At 37.8% G+C, this 21,052-nt stretch overlaps 1 protein-coding gene across 1 annotated transcript in view; it reads left to right on the top strand.

Moving 5' to 3' along the window:
- The window catches only part of LOC306861838 (hepatocyte growth factor-like), a gene marked incomplete at both ends in the record, with an annotated part of 29,319 nt that extends 8,267 nt beyond the window's left edge, over positions 1-21,052 (top strand). Inside the window, 17 exons of the mRNA XM_079404320.1 lie at positions 3,369-3,513; positions 3,813-3,925; positions 4,378-4,492; positions 7,547-7,689; positions 7,854-7,974; positions 8,058-8,176; positions 11,361-11,526; positions 11,906-12,039; positions 12,755-12,848; positions 14,901-15,037; positions 16,689-16,721; positions 17,179-17,287; positions 18,234-18,308; positions 19,038-19,175; positions 19,256-19,362; positions 20,630-20,772; positions 20,870-21,052. Coding sequence (XP_079260446.1) covers positions 3,369-3,513; positions 3,813-3,925; positions 4,378-4,492; positions 7,547-7,689; positions 7,854-7,974; positions 8,058-8,176; positions 11,361-11,526; positions 11,906-12,039; positions 12,755-12,848; positions 14,901-15,037; positions 16,689-16,721; positions 17,179-17,287; positions 18,234-18,308; positions 19,038-19,175; positions 19,256-19,362; positions 20,630-20,772; positions 20,870-21,052 — 2,075 coding nt within the window. The remainder of the gene's footprint in view (positions 1-3,368; positions 3,514-3,812; positions 3,926-4,377; positions 4,493-7,546; positions 7,690-7,853; positions 7,975-8,057; positions 8,177-11,360; positions 11,527-11,905; positions 12,040-12,754; positions 12,849-14,900; positions 15,038-16,688; positions 16,722-17,178; positions 17,288-18,233; positions 18,309-19,037; positions 19,176-19,255; positions 19,363-20,629; positions 20,773-20,869) is intronic.

Consider the following 21,052-nt stretch of genomic DNA (forward strand, 5'->3'; position numbering starts at 1 on the left):
CTGTCTATGGGAGGGTCAGAGAACTCTCAGAATTCATTAAAAATATCTTAATTTGTGTTACGAAGATGAACGAAGGTCTTACAGGTTTGGAACGACATAAGGGTGAGTAATTAATGATGGAATTTAAATTTTTGGGTGAACTATCCCTTTAAGCTTTGGGTGAACTGTATGGTCAACATATAATAGTACACGTCAGAAAATAAAGAGGGTAAGGAAACACTAGAAAGAAGATGTTATAGTGTGGGAGTTACAATGTGAGCTGAGTGCAGTGAGTCATGAGAGTCTGGGCCCCAATCACTGGCCTCTCATTCATTTCTGCAGAAGAGACAGTTATAAAATAGAAACGGACACCTGATTTTGCTAATGTGAAAGGATGTAAATGCTGATGAGTCTAGATATGTTTACTCCACTTGCTTTTGTTGAAGACCCTTTGACATCAAACCGAGCAGGCACAGGACGTCAATATAATGTCAGGTTGACACTGGACATGACGTCGGACAGACGTTGCAATTTGGTTGAGAATGAAAATCGGGTTGACATCAGTATTTGACGCCAGTTTAACGTTGACTTAACATTGGATTTTGGTTACATAACCGAAAAACAACAAATATCAATGTCAACTCACGTCGGTATTGGACATCAAATTAACATTGACATTAGATGTTGAATTGACATTGAATTTTGGTCACCGGATGTCACAACCAAAATTTAACTGAATATCGATGTCTTATGACGTTATGTGCCTGCTGGGAAGAATCATTAAAATAATGTATCGCACTTTATGCTTAAAAATATTAACCAGCATAACTGTTTTCAATACCGATAATAATAATAATAAGAGATATTTTATGGACAGCAAATCAGCTTATTAGAATGATTTCTGAAGGATCATGTGGCACTGAAGACTGGACTAACAACTGCTGTAAATTCAGCTTTGGAATAACATTTTCAGATGTATCAAAATAGAATAAACTGTTGTTTTAAATTGTAATAACACTTCACAATAGGGATGCACGATATTTATCGGACAGATAAATTATCGACCAATATGAGAGAAAATTACGTAATTTTTATTGCTCCGATAAATAAATTAAATCCGATAACTAGATCCGATAAAGTATGCTTACTGGTAAATCAATCAATCAGTCTGATTTATCTGAGATTCATCTTCTTTCCGAGTGCAAGTTATTGCAGCTTTAAACTGCAGTGACTCTCAGCATGTGTTGTGCTCATTACGTCATCATTTGCAAACATGTCTTCGCCGGTCTGGAAGTTGTTCTTGGTGGCAAAGGAGGACAATGCCATTGCTATTTCCAACGCATGTTCAGCAAGGATTCCGAAAGGAGGAAAAAAGGCATCAAGTAGGGTTGTGACAGTGAGGAAATTTTCCCACTGGTTAATTGACGTGTCAACACCTTACTGGTATCACCTCGGTGGATGGGGGGTGGACGTCGTTTGAGTCTTCTCTCTTTTCCTCGCTTTCCTTCGGTTTTAAATAGCTTGTAAGCTCTGTGCGCGTTTTATTTTCACTTTCAAATTAGTGGCAATTCACCGTGAAGCAGTTGTTTGTTTTTAGTTCGCTTGAGTTTTCTCACTTTCCTTTGCTTAAATAGCTTGTAAAAGCACCATGCGTATTTTATTTTCACATTTAAATTAACGGCAATTCGGCATCAATTGCTTAAATTCAATTCAAGCAACAACAAAATACAACATAGAACATATGGCTAACTTTTATTAACAAAAGGAATAAAAATACACCATGCTATATGCCTAATATAAAATAACAGATAACTTACAAATTTTAAATATGCATGGTAGGCCTATACAAAACTGAAAATCAGTAAAGACTGAGGAACAAATAATTATAAAACGTAGAACATTTATTAGTGAGATGGAAAGTTTTGAGGCACGGACTGCATACACCTTGATGTAAAATAATGGGAAAAATATCACAGTTTAAATAAAATAAAAATCAGCAAATACTGTGGAACCAAATAGGCTAAATGAGAAACGAATGTTTAAAAAATAAATAAATAAATAGACCTTCCAATATCACCTTCGATAAATGGCAGGCTTTTCAAAATCCCAAAATATTTTTAAAACAGGCGCTTTTACATTTAATTTTGAAACTCTTCTGCCATCGTCTTGTCTTTTTCACCTCACTTTTATCAGTCAGCTCGACTCACTATCCTCAGGTGATAAATTAAATCTGATCTGTGATGCGTGACTGTCGTTCGTTTGGTGTGCTGCATTGAGCATTGGGTTCAGTTTTAATTGTAGTGTCTGTTCTCTAACTGAACTAAATGATTTTTATTACTATTAAAAAAATCAAAATGACAGTGAGGGACGGTGCTGCGGTGGGCAAGTGATAACCGGTGTTGCGACTTAACCTTGGTATGAGGATGCACTTTATTTTTGTTGAGCATGCACTTTTGTTTTTCATTTTTATAACTTATATAACTTTCTCATCCTCGTGCACTAAAAACGTTGAATAGATGCATTTCTTTATGCATGAAATATTTGAATATAAATTTGTTGTTAATGAGTTGTTAATTGCAGATAAACCATAGTTCTGTCATAATTCTGTTAAACCATTTCTGTTACAAAGTATTGGGGTGCCTTACACAAAAAATAAAAAACATTTGAAGAGTCAGGACTGATGTTTGCTATAGTTAGGCCAGAGCTACTAAAATATCAATTTAATCAGTGAATCTTAGATTTTGTATTCTCCTGGGTGCACAAACTGCAGATTATTTGAAAATTATAATATAAAAATATGAATTTATCGGTATCGACATCGGCCATGAGAAGGACTTAATTATCGGTTATCTGTATCGGTTAAAAGTTTTCATATCGTGCATCCCTACTTCACAATATTAATATTTAATGTAATAAATGTAGCTTTGGTGAGCATAAGAGACTTTCAAAAAAATATTTTAAAAAATTTACAGACCCCAAAATTTTAAATGGCAGTGTGAATATTGTAAAAATAATTAAAAGCATGATTTAAAAGACAGGTTACAAAGAGGATGATTTTTAAAAATGTCAATAAAACTCAAATGTAGGCAACTTTTTTTCTTTATATGTAACCTATTAAAATGATGTAAAACAAAACAAACATTTAAAAATAATACTATTTAAAAAGTTATTTCACATCACATGCTAAAGAGGGTAAAATCGGTCATATTATACCAGTTTTAAGTCACAGAGACACAAATGAGGCACAAATGGCACAATTTCCTGAGAACGACCTTTCTGATAATGTGTGTGACAGCTCCCACATGTATGAGATTACGATTGTACATGTACGTATGTTTTAAGTATCTGCATATGTGTTTGTGTTTAATCTCCGTGTCTCTTTTGTTCAGGGTGCAGGAAACAGACATTGCAAAGGTATCAGAAAAGTGAAAACAGCCGACTGCTTTGTACAGACTGTCTGGAATCTCCTCGAATTAGAAATCTCTCTCTGGATGACTGCGCACGCAAATGCAGCAAGAGCAAGAAGTCCTGCAGGTGTTCACCTAAAAATGACAATTCTGTTATCATTTACACACCCTGATGTTGTTTTGTTTCTCTTTGGAACAAAAAATAAGATATTTGAGTGTTTTTTTTGTCCATACAATCCATTGAAGTCAATGGTGACCAGTGTTGTTTTGAAATTAAGTCATCCAGGTTTTTGAACGACATGAAAGTCATTTTAATTTTTGGGTGAACAATTGGTTCTACAAATGAGACCTCATCTGATCCAGGTGGATCTCTGACCCAGCAGTTGTCTTTAGTTATCTTGGTTTTCTCTATTTGCCTCCTTACAGGGCATTCTACTTTGACCACATAAACAGGAAATGTCACTTGCTTCCCTTCGACCGTTTCTCTGAAGGCGCAAAAAGAGAGCGAAAACCCAATTATGACCTTTATGAGAAGAAAGGTAAATATTTGCAATATTTTTTTCAAAGAAGTTCACTCACACTTGACTTTTTACTTTTATTTCTTCTAAAGTTTCCTGGAAATGTTTTGTTGTCATGTTGCAAATGCCAGTCATGTTTGTATAGATCACTGGTTTTAAAGTGTTAAATTACTGCTTCCTATGTATAAAATTACCTCTGTCATTGTAAACAACACAAGCTTGAGACATTTGGCAGCAAACAGCAAACAAAACATAAAAAAGCATAACGAAGTGTTGACGTTAACAAGATGAACAGTATGTTTATATTTCCAGCAAGAACTGGAGTTGAACAGTTAGATTTATGCCGTAATCGACAGTAAAACTTGTGTTTGGAGACTTAAATCACCTCAGGATGTCAACGAAATGTGTAATCTGTAAACAACACTTATAGTTTCACGTTATATGAATATCTTTGTGGCGTATGTTTTCCACAGACTATGTGAAAGAGTGCATCATTGGGTCAGGTGTCAACTACAAGGGGAGAAGATCGTTCACAAAGACTGGAATTACGTGTCAAGCATGGAATATGTCCATCCCACATGAACACAAGTAAAAAGTTACTTTAATAATTGAAAGTAAATAAACGAGAAAGCTTTTTTTTTCATTTATAGACAGGCATGGAATAAAGTACCCCTAAAAATTTGTCTCGCCCAATAGAAATGCTTTTTGGGGAGGAACAGTATATTGCAAGGCGCTGACATGCTGCATTGTGATGCGTCTTGATTCCTTAGAGAATTGGGTTCTACAACAATGCAGCCGGTGCATTCAAATAAAGCACAAACAATTTAAATGAATATAAATAGCATATCACTTCTATTTACACTTTGTGTGAATAGCATCTTTCACTGTTTGCACTTGTAAACAAGATGCTAATTGTTGCCATTTACACTGTGTGCAAACATTATCTAACAATATTTATACTCAGAGTAAATAGCATTAAAGTTCCGTTAACACTTTGTGTAAATAGCATTAACCTTTTTTTCCACTCTGTGTAAATATCTGCAGGTAATAAACAACGCAATTCATAGTGAATTCTCACCTCTGTTACTCATTCTCTCAGTAAACTTCTCATTTGCAACTTTCATATGGTCTCTGACAGCTAGCAATTTTTGCAATAGTCTTCGCTGTTCCTAGCACAAACTTAGCCATTAGCTGTTAATCGCCGCCAGCATGCGGCCTTCCAACAAGCACTGATTAGTCTAGACTGCAGATGAGATTGCTTTCAGGCCAGGACGTTTCAGAGTCATCATTCTGACAACAGAAGTTAAGTGGAACTGTACGGAGTGATGCCTTGACTGCGTGAACACGAGCCAAACTGGTTAATGTGGTCAATTGTTGCCAGGTCCTTGTTAGCCAAGATGTTATTAGCTCTATGAGTTACACCACTTACAAGCTGTATAAAGATTTTAGAGGTGAGAGAATGAAAGAAAGATAGAGAAAGAACGAGAGGAGGAGGATTTATGGACTGAAGTCATGTTCTGTCTGCCCTCCAGCTGAGCTCACAAAGCCGCAGACACATTAAAATACTAGCAGCATTCGAGACTAGAGCACAGATGCTAAACCAGTCCTTCTCCTCCCTATGGATAACAGTACTTTCCGACTTCGATTCCCTTCAAACCTTTTTCCATGTGATAAGATCTTTTTACTCTCAGCTTCTCAATCTATCCACCAGCACAGTGTGTCCACCTGCCCCATCCATTCGGCCAAGTCAAATGGGGAGACAGTAGAAAATGATCAGAGAGAAGGTGATAAGAACCAAGTAAATCTTCTCTGAGAAGACAAAAAAACACAAGCCCTTTTTCTACCAATAAGTTGTTGGTGCTAGTTCCAGAACTGGTGGCCAGCCAAACAACAACCTGCTTCCCAGAAATGTCTCTTTATGAGATGTAAACCTTTTGTACAAACACAAACGAAAGGTTTGCTATAAATTACCAGTTTCCAACCCATATGACCTCCTGGTGTTGTAAATGAGATTAAGGCAAATTTCAAATTTTCTGTTCAGATTGCATTCAGAGTGCAAGAGTGTCTGTTGGCAGCCAGAGAGAAATAGCTAGCTAACATCTGTTAGCACAACATCATTAGCTGTAGAGATCCCAGGCCTCATGTGGAACCAGCCACAAGATCCAGATGCAGGAACACAGTCAATTCCAGCACAGCACGCCTTTCATAACCCAGTTGTTTAAGCAATTCATCTGCTCTGCATGGATTTTGTTTAGATCGTATCATGATGTGGTGCCATTCTAAATTATTTTGATGTTTTAGAAGCAACAGGAGTTTTCCAGATCAATTCAAAGGTTTAGGTTTAGATAATCAGATAGCATCTGTTTTAGATAACTCAGATTTAGATAATCAGATAGCATCTGTTGGGGCACAATGTGCATGGTTTACATAGTTGTTAACTGGTCCAGGCTGATTTAGATGATTGAGTCAAGTCAACCTGGTAGAGCAGTGGTGTCCAAACACGGCCCTGGAAGGCCGCTATCCTGCACAGTTTAACTCCAACCCCAATTATATACACCTGAATCAGCTATTCAAGGTCTTTTTTGGCATACTAGAAACTTCCAGGCAGGTGTATTGAGGCAAGTTGGAGCTAAACTCTGCAGGAAAGTGGATCTCGAAGTCCAGAGTTGAGGACCCCTGAGCTAAACTCTGCAGGGCAGATTTGAAGGTACCTGTGGAAGACCATCCAGTCTAGGATATATGATTGTAGGACCTGGTTGACCAGGGTTGTCCAGTCCTGCTCCTGGAGTGCTACTTTCCTGCAGAGTTTAGCTCCAACCTTCTCCATCATACCTGTTCAGAATTATTTGTAATCCAGAAGACCTTGATCAACTGATTCAGGTGTATAAGTTGGCCCTCCAGGAGCAAATATCAGACACCCTTATAGTAGACCGTTTTGGTCAACCTGTAGAATGTAGACCAGGGTTCCTCAAATCTTTCCCTGGAGGGCCGATCTGCTGCAGAGTTTAGCTCCAACCCTGATCAAACTGACGTACCTGTGATTTTCTAATGATCTTGAAGACTCTGATTAGCATGCTCAGGTGTGTTTGATTAGGGTTAGAGCTAAACTCTGCAGGGGTGGGCCAGATGTAGACTATTCTGGTGTGGACCTCTGCTGAAAGACCACCAGGTTTCTTAACTAGCTCCATCAGGGAGCCAAACAGCTTCACAGGGAATAACCATGCTGGTCAACCAGCTTCGTCTGCTACGTTTTGCTGTTGAACAGCATGGCTATACCAGTTCTAAAGCTGAACTAGCACTAGAACTAACTCAAAATTCATACTTGTCTAAGCTAATCTTTTAGGCTAAGTGAGCTGATTTATTCCATCAGTGTTCCAAAAAACCAGGTGTGTCCAGTCCTACTCCTGAAATTCTGCAACATTCGTTTCCAACCTGTTCCAATACACCTGCCTGGAAGTTTCTAGTAATCTTGAAGACCTCGATAAGCTAGTTAATGTGTTTTTAAATAAAGCTGAACTCTGCAGGACAGTGGCCTTGAAGGAAAAGGGCTGGACACCCCTGAAAAAGAGCTTGTTGATCGCAATAACTTAATTTTAAACTCTGTTTTGCCTCTCTTATTATCTCTATTTATTGATTTTTCAGTTTCAAGCCTGCCAGACACAAAAAGTTTGACCTGCGTCAGAACTTTTGCCGAAACCCGGACAATGATCCAAGTGGACCCTGGTGCTTCACTGAACTCACTGAGACTCGGCACCAGGAATGTGGGCTGCCCCAGTGTTCAGAAGGTTAGAGATGACTTCTTCAATACTGTATATAATATGTGCTTTTGTGTCTGTGCAAATCTGTATTTGAGAATACCGTATTTCAGGATATTTGTGTTTATTGTACTGTCTGCATGACAGTGTGTGCATTTGTTGTTCGTAATACCTGTGTGCATGTATGTTTGTAGTGGAGTGTATGAAGTGTAATGGGGAAACATACAGAGGGCCCATGGATCACACAGAGAGTGGGAAAGAGTGCCAAAGATGGGACTCACAGAAACCTCATAAACACACCTACCAGCCTCACAGGTACACATTCTCATGTACACACACACACACACACACACCAATTGCGTGATTTTCAACATGCTCCTCTGTTTCTGTATTTATAGGCATGTAGGTAAAGGCCTGGATGACAACTACTGCCGCAATCCCAATAATAATGTGCGTCCGTGGTGTTACACAATGGACAAAAACACACCATGGGAGCACTGTAACATAAGTGCGTGTGGTATGTTCACTTTTCCATCTTTCATTCTATAAAACATTTGCATTTGGGTTTTTAGCTGCATTTCTGGTTTTGTTTTGTGATATTGTGATGTGTTATGTTGTGATCCAAACATCTCTCCATTTTATACACTTACATTTATATTTAGTCATTTAGCAGACGCTTTTATCCAAAGCAACTTACAAATGAGGACCATAGAAGCAATCAAAACCAACAACATGCAAGTGCTATGACAAGTCTCGGTTAGTCTAACCCAGTACACGTAGCAAGGTGTTGTTGTTTTTTTTTAAAACGAGTAGATAGAATATAGAAAAAAACAAACCTAGTTTTTCTTTTTTTGTTTTTTTTTTTTAAAGAAACAAGTAGATAGAATAATAAAAAAAGAAAGCTAGTGTTAGTTTTTCAAGAAAAGCTAGCAGTTAGAGAATAAATATGAAATTGATAGAGGGTCAAGTGTGTGTGTGTTTTTTTTGTTTGTTTTTTTTTTTTAAATAAAAAGACAGATATGGGATTAACTTTGTGCCAATTAAAATTAATGTAATTTTTCAAGAAACGTATGAAAATATAAACTGAAATGGAATAAAATGTCTTTGAAACTGAAAAAATAAATAATTGCATGCAAAATTTTTGACTTCGGTTTTAATACACTGCATGTTTTGCGACTGTTTTCTCCTCTTTCATTCGTTGATCTGTACTTACAAATATGCTTCCAGAGTTTTCATTTACATTTCTAAAGTTTTCGTTCGCCATTCTGGCAAAAATCTCTTGTGGGGGCAGGGCTAGCAGCGGTGTGTTCTCATTGGCTACTGAGTTTTTGATTGACAGCTTCTTGACATGGACGTGAAGGAGTTAGTGTTGCGCCCCCAGTGTGGATGTGAGCGTCTCTTAGCGGCTTCCTATTTCATTTTAGTGATATAACGTTAGGAGTTTTGTTTTTGAATTCAATCTGTATTTATCTGTTGCTACTACTGTCAACATAAGTTTTTAGGAGCACGAAAGAACCAGAAGATCATGGAGGTTTAATTGTTACAGTACTGTAAATAATATTGTAAAATGTCCAGTGTTCTCGTAGGATATTTGTTTATTGCTCATGATTCTTTTGCATTGTAGGGTCTAATTAGGTTGAGCTGTTACATTTCAAAGATACTATCATATATATGTGTGATATAGGCCTATTCAGATGTCAAGAAAGTCTCAGTCCAGCCAGGCAATCAAGCTCATTTCATTACATATTCCACACAAAAGAATGTTATTGCTGCCAATTGTTTTTATCATGCTGATAATCTTGTTTAGTTATTTTAAGTTAACATTATCATCTAACATTTTAAAATTGGAAATACATTTTTAACAATCATCAACTCTTTCAAGTGTGACTTTTTTAAACCTGTCATCAGACCCAGCAGTCTCTGAAACTGCTTGACAGTGAGTGACTGGCCTGAAGGGAAGTACCCGGTACTGGTAAGCTTCGCCCCCGAAAGCAAACCTCTGTGAGAGGGAAGGATGGAGACGTGGGAGTATGCGTCTTTTAGATCGATCGCGACAAACCAGTCCTCGGACCTGATTTGAGACGTGACGTGAGTGTGAGCATCTTGAACTTCAGTCTGCTGACTGAGCGGTTCAGAGATGCTGCAGATCTAAAATTGGACGCAACCCTCCATCCTTCTTTGGAACTATGAAGTACTGGCTGTAGAACCCGGACTCTCTCGCAAGGAGGAACCACCTCGATGGCCTCCTTCCTTAAGAGAGTATGTACCTCCTGTTCCATTACCAGAGCCTGCTCGGGGCCCACTATCGTGGAATTCACCCCGTTGAATTGAGGCGGACGAGAATCGAACTGGATTCTGTAGCCTCTCTCTACAGTGTGCAGGACCCATCTATACATTTGGCAGTAGCTTCCACGCTGCAAAATAGTCTACTAAGGGAACCAGTCACCTCGCCCGTGACGTCCCTCCCATCCATTGGACAGATTTCATTGGTATTCAGAGCCGGTTACGCTGTAGGCGTCCCCCCAAAGCGTCTCCTGACGGAGCTCGAGTTCCTGAAGAGGAACAAATAAATACACAATATAATTATTTAATTTTATATGTATTAGTAATTTTAACTTCGTAATAAATACATCAAAATTATGCACCATTTATCATGTGTAATACCGTTGTGTAACCATTAGATTGCTGTATCCCTATATATCCATGACTGTGTATACCCTAGTTGCTGGAAACAGATTTCAGTCATAATTATTTGTATGTATTAGGTTTTGTATTTGGATACATATTTAGGCATTATTAAAGACTACTTTTTGTCAAAGTTTGTTTGTTTGATGATAATGATGATGATATCATTCGCTGTGCTATTCCTAAGAAATCATCTCCGCAATGTAGTGTAGCAACAGAACAATACTGATAAAAATAATAATAAAAATATTTATATATTATTTTATATCATTAAAATGAAATAGGAAGCCGCTAGAGACACTCACATGCACACTGGGGGCGCAACACTGACGTCTTCACTTCCAAGTCAATTTGCTGTCAATCAAAAACTCAGTAGCCAATGAGAACACACCGCTGCTAGCCCCGCCCCCACAAGAGATTTGTGCCAGAATGCCAAACGAAAACTTTAGAAACGTAAATGAAAACTCTGGAAGCGTATTTGTAAGTACAGATCAACGAATGAAAGAGGAGAAAACAGTCGCAAAACATGCAGTGTATTAAAAACGAAGTCAAAATTTGTGCATGCAATTATTAATTTTTTCAGTTTCAAAGACATTTTATTGCATTTCAATTTATATTTTCATACGTTTCATGGAAAATTACATTTTAATTGGCACAAAGTTAATCCCATAGACAGATAGATAAAATATAATTAGAGAGTGTTAGAGGTCTAATTATATTATCGTATATGTCTTATTATATTGTATTATATTATTTTGTTATATTATTCGAATATTGTCTGTTTTGAGTTGAATGTTTCTAACGCATGTAGAGGAAACCACTCCTATCACAGATACTTGTATGTGTGTGATATTTAGTTTAGCTCAGGGATTGTGTACATGTGCACTGATTCGTCATAAATCTTGTGGTTCAAGTGTTACTCCTATATTTCATCCATGGCATGTTTCCAATGGAAACATTTTTCAAATTCTGATGCTTGGAATTCCTAACATTCCCTCTCTCTTTCTCTTGTTCAGACTCAGATAATGATGTGGAAGTGGAGGTGACCACCTCTTGTTTTCGGGGTCAGGGAGAGGATTACAGGGGTACAGTCAATGTGACCCCTGCAGGTGTGACCTGTCAACGCTGGGACGCCCTTTTTCCTCACAACCATTCATACACACCTCACAACTATAAATGCAAGTGAGTCATGCTACATTTAAGTTTTTCAGAAAGCCTCGGCATGTTTCTATGTGGTTGATAATGTGTTCTGGTGATTGCTAGGACTTTGTTAGGTAGTTGCTGGGTGATATAGCTAAAATAAATAAAATATTAAAATGTATATTTTGTATATTTCAGTCACACTTTATGTTAAGGAATGTAGAATGTGGTAATGCAGAATATTCCACATTAAGTACTAATAAGCAACCTATATGTTAATAATGCTAATAAGCATACTAGTTAATAGCGAGAATTGGTCCCTATACTAAAGTGTTACCCATATTTCTTACAGCCTTATGGTGAATCTTATTAACCACCAAACAGCTAGTGAAACCATTTCAATTGTTTGTGTCCCACTCAGAGATCTCAGGGAGAACTTTTGCAGAAACCCCGATGGCTCTGAAATTCCCTGGTGTTTCACCACAGACCCAAAAGTACGCAAAGCTTTCTGTACCAACATCCCCAGATGTGATTCAGAGAGCTCTGACAGCACAGGTGAGCCCACACACACTTCTTACACACTTACACACACCGCATGACTAGGAATCATGAACCATATTTAACCACAATGAATTGTGTTGTTCCAAAATGCTTAGCTCATCATAATTTACAAGAATTTTAATGATGAAAGACAAAGATGTTTTGCGCACAGGCGCCATCATGGACGTATGGAGACTGCCTGTAAAGATCTGGCACCCAGCTCGAGTGCGGTTTTGTTCTGGGTACCCTCACATTCCCCTTCGTCTGTGTCACACTAGCAGTCCTAAAAGAAAAAGAATCTTCTGTACAAACTGTGTAATCCATCCTGTTAGAATAATCTCTTCTTTCATGAATGTTCCAGCTTTGTGTTTCAAAAGACACATTTCTCACCAGAAGAGTCCCTTTGAGGTTTCAGGTCAGAGAGACAGGGCAGTGCCTCTCTGGATTCACTCAAACTTCAGTCAGTTGTTGGCACAGACAAAAGCTTTTTTCCCTCGCGTGTTTGCCAACTACCAATTGTAAAGTGGCCCCTGACGTGAAATTGGCCCTTCCCCACTAATAAAATGTTATTTCAAACATGCTTACTTCATGACAGCATGGATACAATCAGCAAATCCATAAATAATCTAAACATGGGGCTTTGAATAAGCATGGATTTTACTGAAGGTACATGCATGTGTAAATGTTAACATTGTTTGTTATCTTTACGTCTGTTTTATCTGTGCCCTAGAATGTTATGAAGACAATGGGGAGAGTTACCGTGGTAATTTGTCGAAAACAAGATCTGGTATTCCTTGTGGGCCGTGGTCCGACCACACATTCAGGTACATGTTCCCATGAAATCACTGAAACCATTTAAAGCTGCCATGTGTCTTTTTTTTCAAAGTCAAAATACTTACTATTGCAATGTGCAAAGAAAACCACTGGCCATTGTCTGAAATCATAAGTGGGGAACACGTAATCCACTGTGATTTGGACTAGTGTCTATTGTGAATATTAAACCGCTATCTAAATATGAAGCCTGCATGGTATGTGTGAATGAGCCGTGCAGGTTTTCACTACAACCTGACAAAATAAAAGTTTGTTTTATCTTGAAGAAATTATGACAGACATACAGTATAATACTATTGCAAAATAGAATATACGCCTTGTAATAAAAATACAATTGATTAAAACATTTTCACAGAATATCAAACATTTTTAATTTATATTTATGATTTAAACCTCTGTTATGCAGCCCAAAAATAAAAGCAATTGTAAATGTTTTTACAATTATTTCATAAGGCCCTAATAACCTAATTGGAATATTATTTGAAATTCTATTTGGTGACACTACATAAATGTCACTGGAAATTTAAAATAAAGTATAGTTTCTTTGTGTTTATTTCTTAACAATAGATTTATAATAAATGATTAATTATATGATAATTAGTCTTCACAATATCTGTGAAAAAAAAACATCAAGGGAGCAAGGTCCCTCCATTATTCAAAATACAGTATCAATCAATGTTTGTTTCTTAATGACAGATTTCTAAAATTAAGAAGCTGTGAACACTTTCAATGCTTATCTGTTCAAACATGTAGTTAATTATGCAATGTGTTTAGTGAACAGATCGAGTGAAATGTTGATTAAAATATACTACAAAAAAATAGTTTTGTGTTTTGTGCTGTTACATATGGAACACTATTTGTATGGCACCTGACTCTGTACAGCACTTCAAATCGTGGCCCAGGTGTACTTCATTTTCTGCGGACTTCCACAGACCCTGCTGGTAATGACAACGTCATGCGGACAGTGTGCGGACCATCACGACCACGGACGACCGAAGTGTACTTTGGGCTTTGGTCACTCACGATGTTCCATTCCAGTTAGGATGCCGTCTTAGAAGGCAGCTGTCATGTAGGCAGGGAGGCAGTTCACTAGGTTTTGAAATATTTAGCACTTTTTCTGCACTTTTGCTCTCTCGTGGGTTCCTGTTGACTCTTGGAACCAGTTTCTTTGTAGAAGTCATTTATTAGCAGTGATGTTGAGTTTGTTTTGAAAGGCGGTTATCGGGCAGTATTACAACATTGAAAGAGAACTGAAGCAGTGATAACAAACAGAGAAGGGAGAGCCAGGCCGCTCATATTCATCACTGATACACTGAGGACAGAAAATACCCCACACTGTTTCACGGGAGACAAATGCCCCATAAAGCAGTTCGCTCAGCATCCTGTAGTCCCTCAGCTCGGGCTAAGCTGTTAACATCACTTAATTTACAGGAATTTTAAAAGCCAAAATGGCACAGACAGATGGACATGTTGCAGGAGTGACCTCTGACCCCAGGAAGTGCTGTCCCCCGCTCTCATAACACGGGCAGATCAAAGCCAATCAGCTTCTTCAAATGGCGTCCAGCCAGTGAGTCTGCCTCACAGGGGTTCGAAAGGTTGTCTCTGAGAAAACTCAACATTGTCTTGTTCGGTGTTCACCGGGGACGAGAAATTACCTCTCCACCCTATCACTCTTTCCATCCTATACATTTTTCATTCTGGGTTTTCAGCCCCTGCAATCCGAGGGCTGTCTGTCTCGCTCTAGGATTTATTTTCTTTGTAAGTCAACTCTGTAGAAGTCACTTGGCGTGCAGTTTCGGCCTGGCTTGTGTGTAGCCTTCAGGACAGGTGGTGTAATATGCAGAGCTGCAGCGACTGTTCTGAGTTCATACTTTCGAACTTTTTATGGGTGCTGGAGGGATGATATTAATATGATTCCTTCTTTGAACATCTTGTCACACAACGATATACGAGTCAACATTTCCATTCCTCTTGTGCTGGCCTGTTTCTCTGAACTGAGTGGCTGATTTCCTGTTCTTTGTTTTTTTTTGTGTGTGTGTGTGTAGGAGAGATTTGCAGTCAGCGAAGGCCAGCGCGGGCTTAGAGTTGAACTTGTGCAGGAATCCAGACCGAGATAAGCACGGGCCATGGTGTTACACGTCCAACTCCTCCATTCCTTGGGACTACTGCGGACTAGAGCGATGTGAGTTTCCTACTTCCTGTTTCTCTCCTCTTTTTCCTGGTTAAAAGACCAGCATAGACCAACTTGAATCTTCAAACTGGTTCAGGTTGGCTTCTGGTTTGGTGTTTGCCAGCATTTTACCTGGTGAAGCTGGTTGATCTATCTGTCTGTCTGTCTGTCTTTTGTTCTGTCATTATGTCTGGACTTTTTCCTGTACTAGTTAAAAACTACATACACTATATTGCCAAAAGTATTGGGACACCCACTTCTAATGAACAGGTTTGACTACATTAGTAATTTACATGAGTACAAATGTTTAAGCATATAATGATATTCTATTGAATTGTGTGCCTCTAATTTTATAGGAACAGTTTGGACAGAAGTCTTTTCTGTTCTAACATGACAATGCCTCTGTGTTTAAGACAAGGTTAAAAAAGATACGATTGATTCTGTCAGTGTGGAAGAACTTGACTGGTCTGCAGAAAGCCAAGTCCTAATCCCAGCTGAACACCTCTGGTGTGACTTTAAATGCAGAGCTTGATCCAAAATCTCATCACCAAACACCAATGACTTTAATAATTAATAATAGTAATTTTAGACATTTCCAAAACGGTTGCAACCGAGATGGAAATACAATTTTTAAATACTGTACATGAATTATGTTTCCATCTTTGTTGCCACAGTTTTGAAAGTGTCTTTTTCTGTTCTAAAGAAGGGTGGTGGCCCAATATTTTTGTCCATATACTGTATGGGGTTCAGCTGGACCAGTCATGTTCTTCCACGTTGACTGAATCAATAGTTTTTTTTTTAACCTTGCCTTAAACACAGAGGCGTTGTCATGTTAGAATAGAAAAGGGTCCCGTCCAAACTGTTGCTATAAAATTAGAATTCCCTTGAATATCATTATATGCTTAAACATCAAGATTTGTACTCATGGAAATTATTAAAATAATCAAACCTGATCATTAGAAGGGAGTGTCCCAATACTTTTGGCAATATAGTGTTTATAGTACTACATACATAGTTAATTATTAATTCATTCGATATACAGTACGTTCTCCATTTCCCTAAATTCCTTTCCTGGAAATCCTACATTCTACAACCTCATTTCAAATTCAGAAATCCAGTTGGAATGAAAAACACATTCTCAATTTAATTCTGAATGGCACATAACTCTGGTTATGATGACAGACAGGATCTCGACCTCCACGCCAGGGGTATTTTGTCATCATTTGTAGCTTTCAAAGCCTGTTGGATGTTATGTATTGAGTTTGTGTCAGTGGACCAGTTAAGTTCTTTTATTGTCTCCTCAAACGAGGCGTCACACTATAATGCCAGACAGATTCAATCCTCTTCATCTTTGTGCCCATAAAGCTGTGTCACTGCAGCTGGATTTTTATAATTGTGTTTCATTCAGGCACGTTTGTGATGGTCTGCTAGTGCATGTTGATGATGAATGAGATGCTGTTTGTGTAGGCTTGGCATTCAACATCATTATAGGAAATAGGAAATGTGTTCTGGCTGGGTATAGTTCCATGATTATATTTAGGTTTATCCAAATTATATTATAATATTTTTTTAACAAGGGCTAATATGCACGTGAAATGTTTCATTATAATATTTCGTTGCTGGTTTTGAGTGCAAACTAACATTTAATATCTTTATTATTCAGGTAAATCAGTGTCATCGGATGACCATCAAAAGAGTAAGTTTAAATCATTTTTTGTTGTTGTTTTTGTAGCAGATAATAACCATACAGTGGTTCTCAATTGGTGGGTCACTGGCCTCTTGTGGTCACCAAAGAGAAAAATGTGCTAAATGGAAATAATAAAATAAAACAGAATAAATAAAATAAAATAAATAAATATGAAATAAAACATTTAATCACTATGCAACAAGTGTCCTATTGATTCATTTGCTTTGCTTTCACAAAATGTACATAATTAAATTACATTTACATTTTTTGTTCAGCCTGTTATTAATTTTGCTTATTCTGTGCAGTTTTGTGTTTTTATGCTCAGCGTAAAATCTGGGTCATGAAACCACTTGACTATGATATTCTATAGTGCATATACAATATGTCTTCAAAAATATGCATATTTATACTGTATTATCTTTTTCGTGAAGTCTTCTCTTACAGTTACCTCTTTTGCTCTCAACAGGTGGAGGACCAAAACCATCTTGTTTTATACACAAAACCACGCGGATTGTTGGGGGGATGCAGGTGCAGCGGGCAGAGGATGGAAGCTGGGTGGTCAGCATTCAGAAAGGGTACATACATCCTGTTTGATCCGTATTAAGTATTATGTATAATCTAAGTCAACCCAAGTAATTTCAAGCAAATATGATGATAAAAAGAATACTGTGTTTTAAACAAATGTTAAATATACACAAAAAAATGGTAACATCTTAACTGTTTTATTCAAGTCATAATATTATATAACATAAATTATTTCATTCATGACAACTCTCAGAATAGTTTTAGCTTGTTAATGGGCATGGCAATGTTAAAGTATTTGGTCTTGGCAGACTAGATCTGCCATGCACGCTGCTGCAGAGCAAGTATGGATCTGATCTAGGCAGAGCTAGACAGGTGGAGCTGGGGGAGGTGGAGGGTTTCAGAGAAAATCTTATAGTACGAGGACCAGCTTAGAGCTAACTAAACCAGACTATGTTATTACTGAGCAAGCAATATCATAGACTTCAAAATCAGCAGGGGCCATTTGACTTGTAGGAAATTATGTGATTGCTAGCAGATTGCATGTAAACCATATGGAGTTTCATGACTGAACTAGATATTTATACCTACAAAAGTTCATGGGTTAAATCAGGTAAAAATCTCTTTTAGGTAACAACTGCAGGTTACAACCTTCTACAATGTACAGTATTGTGATATAATTTAAGGAAAAGTACATTATTGGAAAAAATAAACAAGTTTGATTGAGAATGAGCATAACTTCTAATTTACAAAATGTCAAATTTACTCATTTGGATTGCACATCCTGAATGTCTTATTAAAAAAGTTTAAACGTGCATATATGTGGAACACTAAAATATTGTTTATAATTAAAAAAAAAATTTGGAATTATGATTTAGGATATTTGGCTAAAATAATATGATTTAGTATCTAGAAAATTCAGAAAAATATGTAATATTTATAGCATGGGGGACAGTCACGACACATAACGACACATTCTAATTGGTTCTCCTCCTGCAGGAACAAACATTGGTGCGGTGGCTCTCTCATCAGAGAGGAATGGGTTCTGACAGATCAACAGTGCTTCTCTACCTGGTAATCCTTCCATCCAACACATCTTCCATCCACTATTATCTAGCCACTCTCTCTTGTCAATACAACCACATTTGAGTTTTCCTCATTCTTGGGCGTGCATGATTCTGGCCCGTCCCGGCCTTGTGTTCCCATCAGTCAGTTGATGCTTTCTATGAGACGTGCGGATCCAGAGTTTCCGGTTTAAGAGAGAGTAGTGACAGATCCGCTCGAGTTGTGACTGATGGCTCTCTGCTCTTGTCAGTGGTGCATCTGTTTAGACTCTGTGTTCGGCTGCATGATATACGCCTGTGGATCTGCTTCAGTGGTACTTGAGTGAAAACCTGCTGGCTCTGTTTAGTGTGAGGGGAAAAGGGGGACAGAAGGAGAAGGAGAACGAGCATGTCTGGCTTTTAGATCATCTCTACATTCCCCAGATCCGCTCCCCGGTGGGTTCAGCTATCTTATGCTTCGCATGAAGACACAGGCCGGGCTGGACACTAGAAATTACCTCTGCGCCTTGATCAGAACTGGAGATGACTTTACCAGGGATGCTCGCCAACTTGCATATCTCACGCTTGTAGAAAGTCTTCTCCGCTCTGTCTGCGATCCACATCAGATTCTATATTTTCAGAAGGCTCAAATGACTTATCACCATTCTACTGAGATACTTAAGTTGCATACTTTAGTTGTCATATAACTTCTGTACTTGACATATATGCTTATATATAGCGTTTCTTGCGCGTTCCTCAGCGTTCCTGACCTCTCGGAGTACACCGTGCAGGTGGGGCTTCTTCATCTCAACGCGTCCACCGGCACACAGGGTCTCCGGATCGCACATGTGGTCTGCGGGCCCGAAGGATCTAACTTGGCCCTGCTCAAACTCACAACGTAAGTGCATTTATCCATCTGCCCATTTATCTTCTCATCCATCCAACCATCTTTATGGTAACTCATAGTCTTATGCCCAGGCCTGCCCCTCTCTCTGAGCATGTGCGAACTGTGCTGCTTCCTGTCGCAGGATGTGCTGTTGCAGAAGGCACCTACTGCCTCATGTACGGCTGGGGAGACACTAAAGGTACTATTCTATTCTATTCTGTTCTGTTCTGTTCTGTTCTGTTCTACTTAGCAACATTGTCTACGTTTACATGTGCACCATTAATGTGATTATTTCCAATAATCAGAATAAAGACTTTATTGTAGTAAAATGTTTATATGCCTGTTTATTGTGAGTAAATATTTTACTTCTCGCTTAATCCTTAATCATATCAATTTGATCAAAATTTCTTTATGATTCTCCATGTAAATGTAGTCATTGTTATTACTTCACATTTCTCTAGTTATATTATGCAAAATAAATAGTATTTAAATAAATTATTCTTATTCCATTCTGTTCATCTCTTTTCTATTGTACTGTGGTATTTTCAATTCTATTTGAATAGAATTCAAATAGATGTATTGTTTAGGCTGTCAATGTTAATATGAGTTTGTGATGGTTTTTTTGCATTAAATAAGGTTGATAGCATTACTATTTCATTTTGCTTTTTAAAGAATCACTATTTTACTGACAGCACCAGCAATACATATTTTGTATTTGTATAACGTTTGTATCTGTAACGTTTCCTGTAGCTCAAATTGTAGAGCATAGCGCTAGCAACGCTAAGGTCATGGGTTCGATTCCCAGGGAAAGCAAGAGCTGATAAAAATGTAAAAACTGTAACTTGAATGCAATGTAAGTCAAAGCGTCTGCTAAATGCGTAAATGTAAATATATATAGACTCAGATGTTTTTTCCTTCCTTTTTCCTTTGAACTAGTGCTGGTATAAATAATAGTAATATTTTAATAGTAATATTATAATTCTGTTTTAAATTATATAATATAGAATTCATGTATTTTATATCAATTATAAACTCAAATATATATTAAGGTTAATCTACACTACATTATCAACTTAATTATTTATAGGAATTTGCTTTATTAAAATGGAAGTACAACATATAAAATATATAAATCTGAAAAGCCTGGTCTTCAAAACACAGCTCTAGAATGCATTCAGATGGTCTTGATAATAATCCCAATGATTTATGGCATCTTTTGTTCATGTTTGTATCTTGTGGAACAAGAACAAGATACACATATATTTAATCTGACTATTTTAATCATCATTAAAATACACACTAGGACAAACTAAACATTTTTACCTCATATTTAACTCATTTTCCCCAACCTGTGTTGAGTTATTTAGACACATAGGGCCAAATAAATAAAGATAATTGCTTCTGCATTCAAACCTTTCCAGACCATTACATTTCTATTAAAACTGACCCTTTGACCTCTATTTTAGGCACAGGTCATGAGGGCAGTCTGAAGATGGTGGGACTTCCAATTGTCAGCAACAAGAGGTGTTCCCAAAGCCACAAGGGAATTCTGCCCATCACAGAGACCAAAATCTGCGCTGGAGGCAAGAGAGACCAAGGTGTTTGTGAGGTACGAATCAGATCCTGGTTTTTGAGGAGTATCGTTTCAGACGACGATGTTTGTTTCGTGAGAGTGACCTCTATTCTTATCGATTCACCTCTTACAGAAAGACTACGGTGGCCCATTGGTGTGCCAGGAAGGAGAGAGCAAGGTCATAGTGGGTGTGAGCATCAACGGCCGCGGATGTGCCGTCGCTAGGCGTCCTGCCGTCTTCGTCAACGTGGCCTTCTACTCTGAATGGATCCGCAAAGTCTTCAAATACTATTCAGACTTGGAAATAAGTTACTAG

The sequence above is a fragment of the Barbus barbus genome, assembly GCF_936440315.1.
Source record: "Barbus barbus genome assembly, chromosome: 42".
Taxonomy (NCBI): Eukaryota; Metazoa; Chordata; class Actinopteri; order Cypriniformes; family Cyprinidae; genus Barbus; species Barbus barbus.